The 13,037-nt window shown below is 32.6% G+C and overlaps 1 protein-coding gene across 9 annotated transcripts in view; it reads right to left on the bottom strand.

Moving 5' to 3' along the window:
• Positions 1 to 521: 521 nt before the first annotated feature.
• LOC148612913 (uncharacterized) overlaps positions 522 to 13,037 on the bottom strand; it is a 40,907-nt gene continuing 28,391 nt past the window's right edge. For 6 of the 9 annotated variants that reach the window (XM_088594790.1, XM_088594795.1, XM_088594797.1 and 3 more), the window contains 11 exons: positions 12,757 to 12,832; positions 11,697 to 11,878; positions 11,041 to 11,306; positions 10,359 to 10,606; positions 9,769 to 9,858; positions 8,305 to 8,830; positions 6,846 to 7,820; positions 6,270 to 6,425; positions 5,717 to 5,762; positions 4,859 to 4,882; positions 522 to 3,485 (listed from right to left, as the gene is read on the bottom strand). In XM_088594790.1, the coding sequence (XP_088450916.1) occupies positions 3,339 to 3,485; positions 4,859 to 4,882; positions 5,717 to 5,762; positions 6,270 to 6,425; positions 6,846 to 7,820; positions 8,305 to 8,830; positions 9,769 to 9,858; positions 10,359 to 10,606; positions 11,041 to 11,306; positions 11,697 to 11,878; positions 12,757 to 12,832 (2,736 nt within the window). In that variant the 3' untranslated portion in view covers positions 522 to 3,338. Of the gene's footprint in view, positions 3,486 to 4,818; positions 4,883 to 5,716; positions 5,763 to 6,269; positions 6,426 to 6,845; positions 7,821 to 8,304; positions 8,831 to 9,768; positions 9,859 to 10,358; positions 10,607 to 11,040; positions 11,307 to 11,696; positions 11,879 to 12,756; positions 12,833 to 13,037 lie in introns of all 9 variants that reach the window. The other 3 variants (XM_088594798.1, XM_088594794.1, XM_088594796.1) reach the window with 3 other exon arrangements.

Below are 13,037 nucleotides of genomic sequence, written 5' to 3'. Positions count from 1 at the left end.
GTATCACATTTTTCAGATTTTGCATGAATCTTACATAGACAGCTACTTAAATTTTCTCAAAACAGTCAATGGACAAATATTAAAAGAGAGTCAACAGTGGATTACCCTATAGGTTCATTTTTTTACATTGGAATATTATTCAGCAAATATCTACTTGTAGCTGCAATGTTGCAAAAAGCATTGATCAAATAACTTAAACAGAAATATAAGAAAAATTGAAACAATGAAAAAATTCCAGACACGAACACCGCAAAGAAAACAATGAGCTGGCATAAAACAGAAATACAAAGGGAGATAATTATAAACTTCACCTGTGTGTTTCCTTTCTATTCCCATGTTAAATGCTATAAGATTTAATTTGATTGTCAACCCATACCTATGGAAATTTATACTGCATGGGACAATCATAAAAAGTTATAGAGATACTGGCATTGGGCTGATATATCACAAGAAAAACAGGCATCTAATACTATTGTAATAACAGTTTGTAGGGGCTATATATAATAAACCTCAAATTCCACTTAGATATAAATATATTTATTTGTATTCCTAAAAATACATAAGTGATTTCATTCTTTTAAAATAAATATATGCAAGATATTAGATTTTTGACTGACCAATGATGATATCATAAAATATCATTATCAAAATTATAATAGATATGAATATGATACATGCTGTTGTAATAGAAAACAAACATTACATGTACATGTATGAAAAAAACTCAAAATCGTTAGATTTGTTTTATTTAATATAAAATCAGACGATTTGTGTGCTTTGTTTTTGTTATAAAATTTATGATTAATCTAAGTTTCACTTTGTAAACTCAGTGATGTTATCTATGTTGACAGGAGAATCAACTGATTTACTGATATTATGTAAGTATCATGATAAATCTGAGTGCAATAAAAAAAAGACTTCACTTAAATAAATAATGTTGATGGTAATATTTGAAGTTACCTTTAACTGATAGTATTCAGCATCGTGATTTTAAACTTGAATTATAATAAAAAGTTTGTTTTGCCTTCAAAAATGTAGGTCTTCCCCTATTTAAAAATTCAAAGGAGCATTACTCCCACAAAATTCAGTGGATTGTAAATTCAAGAACATATCATGTTCTAACTACCTTAAAAAATTCATGTTAATTTGGTACTGTAGTTTCCGATGACATGTGCTTACAAAAGTATAACTTTTTTTTGCAGGACAAAAACAATATGTCTACCCACTAAAGTTGGGGGTCACATAATAATACAATAGGCTTTTTGCTTTGGTAAAAAATGTCTAAATGAGTGTATATAAATATTTGAGGAATGAATAAATGCATTGGAACGTATCTTTCTTAACATAAAAGGTTACCCATACCAGTCCAATTTTAGTGCATACAAACTGACTTCTAAACACACTATACCTAGACTACTAACATCAACATGACCTCCTAATATTTCCTTGCTTGCAAGACCAGAAATAATTTCTGCAAAAATCTTTTTTCTTAACAGAATATTTGTTTGTAACTTTACATTTACCCTATTTTACTACATTGAATCATGAGAGCCTAGCAGTAAATTCAGCTGGTTTTGTCTTTTCTTCTTTTAATTTACAAAGTTTTTAAATTCAACTTGTTTAGTTGTTTAATTACAGTTATCATTTTTAAAAAGCTTAATTTATCAATTAATGAAAACAAAACTGAAAGAAAAAAATAACCTTTTTTTTTGTCTTATAGGAATGTGATATTAGTAATATGAAATTTATAACAATTGATACGTTAAACTGCACACATCCACACACACACAATTGGCATGTCAAGAAAATTAGCTTGTAAATATACAAGTCTCCCTAAAAATATTTTAAAAATACTGATCATATATGGACGGGAACAACATTAAAGTAATACACATTAATTCTTTCAACAGGACAAACAAAACAAATAATACAACGAAATTAAAAAAAGTCACAAAGGGGTAAACTTTGGATGGATTTCAATTACTTTTCAGTAATGACCAGTGAAATCATGGGCTTAATAGGAATGTTCAAAAGAATTCCATAAAAATTAACGTAAAAAATACAATGTAAAAAAACAACAATATAAAAATAATTTAATCACAGCCACATGTTACTATTGGATGGAATTTGAAAAAAATGTTATACAACAAAAAGGGAGATGTTTACACTAACAGGATATAAAACTCCTGAATAAATAAAAAACCTACATCAATAAATTTAGATATGGCATGACATAAAGAATGAATACAATGTTAAAATTCATATTTCATGGCTATTGCAGTTTATATGTTTGAATACCTATGTGATTTGTAAAATTTAATCACTTTCATTTGATGGTAAGTGACAATAACCTTTAAATATGGTATACCATACTATGAGTGGTATGTCTGACATATTTTCTTAAACGAAAATGAAGCCTAAAATACATAAATTAAAAAAATAACTATAAATAATAAAATAATAATGATAAATATCACAGATCACTTCAAAACTGATTGGTCAATTATAAAATCACGTCATAAATATAATACATATTTACCTCAATCATCTTTTTATAAGTACTATCGGTACTTTGATTTAAGTAATTAATAAAAATGGTTCAATTCAGTGGAAGAATTATTTTTGATGGATATCATTTTTGTGGTTTCAGTAGTTTAGTCAAATTTGGAATTTAAATCCTGAAAAAATGTAAATTGAGAGACTACTGAAATCCAACAATCCATAACTCCATGAACCAACGAAATTTTGAGAACCCACCCCCCCGAAAAAATGATACTTTTACAATATTCATATGCAAATGACAATTCAAGCAAAGTAAGACATATAGCACTGTACCTCTGAAAGAATTATGGGATTAAAATGATCAATAATGATGCAATGAAGACTCAGAAGATTTTCAACTGACCTTTTTATAGAGGTTGTTGTAATAATATGTTAGTGACGGACTCGGACTATGTTTGATAAGCACCAAAAACTTTCATGTCATCATGGAACTCTCCCCATTAACAACAGTGTATGACGCTCACTAATGACTTAACTCTCTCTCTATCAACAACAGTGCTTAACACTCACCAATGATTTAACATTGTATGATGCTCACCAATGGTTTAAATCTCTCTATAGAGAGACAGTGTACAGTGCTCAAATGATTTTATCCTACAACTCTCACCATAATTTACAATGACTCATCATTCTTATATGTTTGGCTCTCCCCATGAATATGATAATCATACAGTTAATAAAAATATTATCCATACTTTGTTCTTCAGTCCTTCCAATATTTATCACAGATGAATATGAGCATTTCAATTCATTTGAGATTTTCAGTTTTTGTTTCACTACCAAACTGAGGACCCAAAGTCTTTTTTGTGCCGATATCTTCTCAATTCTCCATCAACTGTGTCCATCATTTTTGTTGTCAATTCATCAATCTCTTCCGTCAAGTTCAGTGAATAATTCAATTCGTCTTCATAGTCTGATCTGGCCTGATAAGATAAAATTTATTGATTTACTTACAGTTATAAACAAAGAAAGAAAGATGTGTCTTTTCAATTTGGTAAATTTTTCAGAGTACTAATTAGTGAAAATTAGAACATTAAAATATCTCACTTGAACAAAGTTTTTTTGGTCATTTGTTTTTGTATAATACAAATTATTTTTATATATAGGCCTTACAATTATCTTTAATAGAAAAAACTAAACAAACTTGGATAAATATGAATAGAAAATACTTGTAAATATAGAATGATGACTAGCACACTGAAAAAAAAAGAACTTATTTGTAAAAACTACAGTGAAATCCATGTAAACAAACTACATGTCACAGCAAAAAATATTTGTTCAATCACTGGTTAAGAATTATTCAGCCTCAAATTGTCACAAAATTTGGTTGTTGATGAAAATTTAGAAAATTATTGAATTCTCTAGAGTTATAATGGGCCTCTCCAACCTTGTTCAGTCTTGGACCAGAACCCAAAGGGTTGCAGTTGGTCACTCAAACCTTGGAAGAAGCTGGACTGGAAACTCCTAGAGTTATAGTAAGTCTATGAAACCTTGACACCTGCTAGATTGGAATTAAAGTAGGTCTGAGGTTACTGGCTAGATTAGACCCCCAGGAGTTTCAGTAAGTCCCTTAGGCCTCGGAACAGGCTATAAACTTGAACCACTCCTAGATTTTAAGTAGATCTCTGATACAGGCTGGAATTGAACCCACATGGGTGTTGGACCACCTGACTTTCATTGTTCAGATTTGTTAAGAGTTAAGATTGTTCCATTGTTTTAATTTTTCAGAATTTGTTTTAGATAGGTTTGACTGTATGTATACCATGCATACATATATATGTAATATTTCAATTGAAACATTTATTCTGCATGCATATTAAACTAATTTTCTTAATTAAAAGAAATTAATTTGTTGCAATTCTCATATTCTAAATACTAGTAGCTGCATGCATATATGATGTGTCTCACTCTTTGGTTTTTTTGTGGGGGGGGGGGAGGGAGATGAGCAACTTCAAGTAAGGATTAAAAAACTGAAAAATTTATGAAATTTTGCAATGTTGTTCAATTTTAAAAATTTAAACACAAACATTTTCTGTATGAAGTTATATTGCCTGAAAAAAATGACCCAAGACAATGTTTTGGGTTTGAGCTAGGCAAGATAAAAAATATAAATTGGTTACCCTTAAATAATAATTATTGTACATAATACAAAGATATAAATAGACAGAAACAATGTATATTAGGACAAAAATGGATGATAAATTAGCGATGATATATAAGAATACAACACAGCCGTGAATCAATGATGTGACATGCCTGTGTATTAGATTTCAGCATCGAGTTGTCTATACATTACCCTGATTCCAGAAACAGAACGACTCTAAAGAAAGAATACAATTTCATACTGAATCTCTTTTCATGAAACCAAAAAAATTCCAAAAAAGCAAGTTTATGTAAATGAAAATTAGGAATAAAAAATTATTTTTGTAGAATTTTTAATAGTTTAGATAGAGTCATTTTTCATTATAAACATTATTTCTATAAATGCTATGATAAAAAACCCAATACATCAAAATGCAACAATCAATCTAGCCACACAACAACACAACAAAGGACAGTTTTTACATTCTATTTGTTTCCAACTTTAATGTTGATAATTTTACGGTTTAAACCTGAAGTCAAGAGTACTTATCATCTACTTCCCATTCTATACTGATACGGTATTAATCAGTAGTGAGCTTATTTCATGTTAAAATTTGAAAAATAAACTCTGATGTACATGTAAATATGACAACAATTCTAATCAAACATGCCCAGTCTAAAAATAGCCACATAACAATCTCATCTAACCTAGACAGAAACATCAAACATGCCAGACCTAAATATAGCCACTAGTCAACCATGCCTGACATACCCCATCAGACTCATTGTTTACTTCTTCAACTATGGCAACAGGAGTGCTGACACGTGGTGAGATAAGGACTTCCTGTTGACAAGTGTGTTGGTTAGCAGAAGACAGTGAAGTATTGTTGCTATGGCTACCACTGCTAGGGTTAGCAGACAACAAGAATGCATTATTGGCAGGACTACCAGAATTATTAGAGATAGTACTAAGACTGATAGTGCTGACATTTTGAGCTGGAGATACTGAGTTGCTATGACCACTAATTACATGACCTTTGACCCCTTCAGTGGCCTTGAACCTTAGCTTTACCTTTCTATATTTTCTTCCTCTTCTCCGCCTGCCTCTATTTCTTCCTCTATTGAAATAAATAGAAAGAAATACATGACAAGAAAGTATACAAATATTGTCAAGTTAACCAGTAAATATCATGCTAACTATGTTATACATGGAATTTTTTATGTAGATGAAGGAAAGGGTGATTTGTTTATGTGGTGAATCAGAGGCTGTACAGCAGATAACTCAGGGAAAGGAGATGCACAGTGTTGCTATATATTTGTTAAACATAGAATTTTCTACCATAAATTAGCAATGCAGGACAGCCATTTAAGTTTACAGTAAAAATAATGGTGGGTAATATTTATGAGATATTAACTTATTCCTTTTCAGTGAGGAATGAAGTATGGACTGAAGTAAGTAAGGACCAAGGGGTACCACCCCTACCACTATATGATTAAGGTTCATGTTTGTGGTTAAATTTTATTGGAATTTCCATGCATGTGAAATTTATAGCAAAAATAAAATGGTTTTACAGTATCTATTTGAACAAATGCCTAATAAACATCAAACCAAACTACCCGCATACCTGGTGATTACTACATCATCATCTGACTCAGCACTAGAACTTTCCGTGTAAAACTCTTTAACAATATATTTAGCTCTCCTTCTACCATCGGGTGAATAATGACGTACTCGTGATGATGCTGACTTTGACCTCCTTCTTGGTCTAGGAGGTTTACCTCTATTAATGATATTAACAACACAGATGATGTTTGTATGATAAAAAAATGAATCTTTAAAATTATCAATGCCACCTTCAATGGACAGAATTTTCTTAAATTGTTCAAATGATTGCAATAAAATCATACATCTTTTTTAAGTTTGCAAGAAACGTTAAAATCATAAGTAAATGTTATATTGAAAAAAAAATGAAACTACTAGCTGGTAATACAAAGCTATCATGTTTTTTTTTATGTGTGCTTTCTTTGAACCAAATCATTCCTAATTTTCTAGTAACTCATTTCATTTTTGGACAGTTTTCATCACAATATTAATCTTTAATATCAAAAGAACAAAATTTGTTATGTTTCTATGTATTTTAGTCTTCCCCATTTTTTTATTCATATGCAGAAATCTACCACATAATTAAAAAAAAACATACCTTGGTGGCCCTTGTATGACATATGCTCTAGGTGGGGCTTCTACTGGCACATCATACACATAGTCCCCATGAGTATGGTATGACTCTCCCCCACACAGGGGGCATGTTTCTGTCCGGATGGAATACTGTGGAGGAGCAGGTCGAGGTGCAGGCCCAGGTACTTGACTTCCCTGAGGTTCATATATCATGTATCCTACAGGTTGACCTTGACCCTGAGCAGGTTCACCTGTGTCAAGGTCATCAAAAGAATAAAGTCTTTGATATGGTGAGGTATTGGCTTGTGGTTGATGACGTTGTTGTCGACGCGTTCTATATCCTGCTGAGATGGGAGTTGAATATGAATTGGTTGGCACTTGATTGGTAACAGGCGGAGCAGGAGGAGGGGGTGCAGTAAATGCAAGATTTGGCTGAGATGCATATCTTTGCATAGAGGGAGCTCTTGGCTGGGTCCCTGTTGAATAGTACCTAGGAATATAATAATCCAATAGATGATCTTCGGTAACAGTTGAAGCTGTAGCTCTAGTAGGTGACTGATCAGAATCGTAACCATTCATAGTCTGTGTTTCTGTCGAAACACCATGACGATGTCGCCGCCTGGTACGATTCCTCTGTCTTGACCTAGGTGGCTCAGGAAGGACCTCTGGTGGAGGTGGTCTATGAGCATATGAATCTGCTGCAGCATAACCTAATGGAATTTCTCCATCTGCATTTTGCTGCATTGGGTATTGAAGCCAATCATCCCATTCCCTTGGGCGACCTCCAGAGAAAGAATTTGCCCTCCTCCTTGGTCCCCTCATAAAAGCCAAGGGATCATCGGTAGGATCAAAGTATTGATCTTGATTTTGATTATTTGGTTGTGGTACTGGCTGGACTTGTTGTAACTGTTGCTGTAGTGCCAGTCTTTGTTGGTTTGTAGCTTTCTGGAATTCATCCCTCAATCTCCCTATCTCATCTTGTAGAAGTTTCAATCTATCACTGAAATCAGAAAAAAAGCATGATGAAAAACATTTATTCTGGAAATTTTCATGGGGTATTATTTGTGTGATTTGCTGGGTCAACCATTTATAAGACTCAGAATTTATCCAGGTAGTTTCACATAAGGTTTATTTTAGCAAATATTTTGTAATGGTGAATGTAGCAAAAATTACCACCTATACAGTTATAATAATAATAATAATAATAATAGGATAATTAATTGGAGAGAGTAAATAACCAAAATATGATCATTAGCAACAAAATTTTGTCAATTAAATTTTTAACATATTTGTATGACTGTAATATATGCTAGGTACTGACCTGATCAGATAGGGGTTCAGTGGAAATACTCCACACCACACATAATATCTGTCCAAAATCATGAAAGTACTTGTTATTTATGTCCATTAGTTTACCCCCAACTCACCCTTATAACAAACTTAAGTCCCTGTAAATTATTTTTAAATATCAGAAATAAACACACCTTCCCGTCGATCCTCTAGTTGCTGCAGTATCTGCTACCGATTCTTCAATGGTATCATCACTATCTGACCCAACTGCCATATCCTTGACCTCACGCTTGCCTTCTGGCCTCACTATTTCTGTTCTCTGACCATCTCTTCTTTTACTTGGAGTTCCTGACCTTACTGACTGTGGGGTTGGGGTTCTTTCTCCTCGTGATCCTGGAGTTGCTGGCCTCTCACCTTTTGTCCTTGAACTTGGCCTTTGACCTTCTATAGGAAAAGCTTTCATAGGTTTCAGTTTTTGTGATGACCTGTTTAATGTAGGTCGAGGAGTCTCCTCCTCTGAGGAGTAAAGGTCACTAGTTCTATTAAAACTTTGATTAAAACTATTAGAGAAACTCTGATTGGGTGTTGCCTTTGGAGTCACATCATCATCTGTTACTTTGGTTGCTTTAGATGTTTTTGCTTTTGATTTCTGAGGAGACTCATATTTATTTGACCTTGAACTCGCTCTGGAGTGCTGACTTGTCCTTGACCTTGGTCTCTCTGAAAAAAAAGGCAAAAAAGGATTATTCATTGTTTTCTCTTTTGTGCATGTCCAAACTTAAAATCTACATTCAACTACGTTAGTAGGTACTGGTATAAAAATTGAGCAAGAAAAATATTCAAAATGACATGACCTAAGTGTTATGAGGGAAAAATAATTATTTTGATACACAATTCCATAATTTCATAAATAACAGATAAAACATCTAAGAATGAAACCTTAGAACTTTTGTTCCATCGGAGTACAAATTTTACACAATTAACACTGATCTATTACATTACATGGTGAAACATTTAATAAGGTGTTGTGGATATCATTTATTTCTACAAAGGATGTGTGAAACACTGCACAAATCAACCTACTCCAAGTCAAAATGAAGCATTAAAAACAGCTAACATTGAAAGGCATAGTAATCTTTGTAACAGGTCATGTCTTTTATTAATTACAGAAGAAGATACAAGAACATCAAAAATTGGAATGATTATTCTGAATCTAAAGTAACTCAGTAGTATTTAAGGTTGATAAGGCATTAAAAAATTAATTAATTGGTTCTAAGGTCTTCACCTCATCTCTTCTTATATTGCCATAACAATAAAATCAAAACTCAAAAAATTCCTCCCTCATCACTATTTTCATCTGACCCCAAGTTATGAAAAATAACCAGGGGTCTGCTGGAGATTTTTTGTGAGGAGCAGACATTTTTGTTTTGTAAAGCTTCTAAATGACCTTGAACAAAAGCCTTGAGGTTCATTTTGTATTGTAAAATATGTTACTGGCAAGCGCCAAAATGACAGCTATGTAGATTTTATGAATTTTTAATTGTTATTTGTTTGTATTGCATGCATCATTCTGACTTGGATCAACATATACACAAGTGGAGAGATTTGGTGAATTTGGGTACACAATAATTTGGTGGAGTGGGTTACATATTCCTAACCCTTCTTGTTTCTCGACTGACGTCCCATGTTTAAATAAGGCTGATGTGAATCACGACTTTCATCTAGTGTAGTAAAAGACACTGAAGATCCTGGAATTTCAATCATGCTATATGTAACAATTGTTCATTTTCAACATACAAGATATGCTATGAAGCTTGCCTTTCAACGAACTTTTTCTATCAATCAATGTTATGCACTGATATTTAAATATTTGGACAGACACAAAAAAAAGTTTTATCAATTAAATCTCGTTCAAAAGTTTTCTTTCTGTAACTATAAACATATTGCAATAACTTTGCAGTGATGTTCCAGCCCTGTAAAAGTATCTATCACAGGAATATAATGTTGAAATCAATACTGATTTTTGTCAAGTTAAACTCAATTGCAGTATGAAATTTGCCTAAATTTGAAATGATGTATTTCAGTAAAACTGTCCATTACAAGCCGAAAAAAAACAACACTAAACCTCAAAATGGTTAATGATCATAAAAGAAATATCTGTCTTTTTGTGCCCTCACCTCAGTATTATATATGCAAGTAAACATAAAACTACTTGCATAAAACAAATCTAATCTTGTATAATATTAACCTTCATCTTCCTCCTCAATTGTATTCTCTACACTCCCTCCCCGATTTTTCCTCCCACCACGAGGTTCAGTTGGAATTTCAAAGCTCATCTCACTTTCTGTGGTGAGGGTGTAACTGTCATCTGTATAGTCTCTTGTCTGACCTGACTTATCACGTCGGTTACGAATGGAGTCACGAGATGGTGGCCGATCATTTCTCACTCTAGCACTAGTCATGGAACTATCTGAATCACGCTGCCTTGAACTAGGTCTGAAAAATAAGTTTATCAATGAGTATGAATTTTAGTCTTTCTATGGTAAATGGTATTTTTTCTTTGGTTTGACTGATAAGTTTCTTACACAACATAGCAGTTTCTGAACTACATTGTTCTAAAAAAAGTGTATTTTAAAAACAGAGAAGTGCAGCCACTAAACCTTAAAATCACTGTAATTTAAGGTTATTCAAAGTTGATATATAGGCCCTCTCTCATCTCTTTTAAGAATGTTCATTACCTATTTCAATTGCCAAAAAACAAATAACACCCACATTATCCTTTCGTCTGGCTATGAACAATGTCAAAAGTACCCTAACACTATTTTGGAGCAGTAAAAAGATAAAAATAAATATTTCCCTCTCACACTGGTTTTCATACAAATTAGTCAAAGAACCAAGTAATTAACTTTGAATAGCCTAATATCACTTACCCTGGTGAAGCAGGAGGCTCTCTAAGCCTCAATGTGGGCTGTTGTTGCTGCTGCTGCTGTTGTTGCCTTGATGATAACTGACTGACCTCTGACCCTACCACAGAACCAATAAAACCACTATCAGCATCATGGGCATTTCTTTGTTTGGTCATCTCTTTGAACTTTCCTGGTCCAGGAATGTTAGAGAGAGGTCCGCCTGTAGCCCCATTTTCCTGGTCTGAGATACCACTGTCTCCTAAGCTCTGTAAACTGGCTGACATGTTGTGCTATATAGCAGACATAGAATTATTAAGTTTAATAAGTTTGCAGCTTATAATGCAAGTGGTGTTTTGATAACTTATTACAACTACAAATATCAAAAATTAAGGCAACACAATTAAAAGTTTAACATAAATAACTTCAAATTCAAATTAATAAAAAATAAATAAATAAATAAATAAATAAATAAATGATTTTTTAGATCTAAGAATTTGACAGGTGCAACAGTAAGGTTAGTGGCTCCTGCTTAATGAGAAACATCAACTAAGTTACCATAATGAATAAATATCTTGATATGCTTTATTTTATTTCATTTCATCACTCATCAAAAATTTGACAAAGCATTCAATAATCTCCATGTTACTTTTAATACATAATGGTTGTTACATATTTCCTACCTTTTTTCTCTCCAATCTTCTAGGATCTCTCAGATCATGTCTCCTTGGCCGAGGTAAATGTGGTGAGTCATGTGACTGATCAAAATCTCTTGGTGATCTGCCCCTGCTGTCTAGCGATGACAAACTTCCCCGACTTCCACTGATGTTCATGGATCCAGGCAAGCCTGACTCTCTTGTTAAGTCTAATAAAGCATAAATTAGGAATATGTTATTTATGACAGTTAACTTTCTCATATCATATTGGAGTTCAAACTTTAGTTTTCAAAAACAACGTTTGCTTCATACGGCATCATAACTTAAGTTGACCTTTGAACTAATTCAATTTTAATAAAAAATTCTTTGTGTTTTCAAGTGACATTTAGTTATATATTTTACATATTCTGCTGCATGGAAAAGTCTTGCAAATTTGGATTAAAAAAAAAACTTCTAGAAGAGGAACTTGATAGAAATAAGCAAAACAAAATTTTGAATGAAAGTAAAGACTAATCTAAGGTTGTTCAGAAATTTATCATAAGTCAAAAAGGATATTAAAAGAATGTGATATTTACCATGAACTACAACACACAACTTTTTGTCACTTGACTTCTGAATCTTGTAAGAACCTTTGAGGTATGGGCCAATAATTTAACACAAATCTGTGTTATGGACCAAGAGATTTTTCTATATATGAATTAGAGCCGAAATTAGGATGTTTCCCAATATCAAAATCATTATTTTTTCCTAAATTCCCCCCCTAAATTTCAAAATCTTGATACTGATTTTTTTTTCAATATGACATGTCAAGTCAGGGCTTACTAAATAAGGCAGAAAATTTTCTACTTAAACTCAAAAATTCACTTCTAATCTTCTGTTGAGAAAGATGTCAATTTTGGGACTCAGTTGTATGATAAAATATAATTATCTTACCAGTTGATATATATCTTGATATTTTTTCCCAATATGAAAGGCACAGGCACCTTTTTAAAACAGTTGAAAAATCACTGGGACAAATAATTAAACCCAAATTTGTGGTTCAACAGAAACAAATACATCATAACGGAAAAAGCAAACAGTTTCTTACCTCCATTCATTTCCTGGTGTGTCCTTGACCTATTGACATCCATTGAATCATTTAGGTCATGGTCATCTTCTCTTCCCTGAAATGTACAAGATATATTGAATTTTTGTATTGATGAAAGAGTAATCAAGGGAACCAAGGTTATAGCGGTAATCAAAAGAATGTAATCCATGGACAAAGACCAGACATGGAAAACAGACATACACAACAAAGAACATAAAGTAACTAAAATCATACATACAAAGTAACAAAAGCAAAGGAGCAACTCGGACTCCACTAAAAAC

This window comes from Perna viridis, chromosome 7 (genome assembly GCF_037379345.1).
Source record: "Perna viridis isolate PV_CMFRI_1.1 ecotype Kerala chromosome 7, ASM3737934v1, whole genome shotgun sequence".
Lineage (NCBI taxonomy): Eukaryota > Metazoa > Mollusca > Bivalvia > Mytilida > Mytilidae > Perna > Perna viridis.
This window is presented reverse-complemented; position numbering and strand designations above follow the sequence as displayed.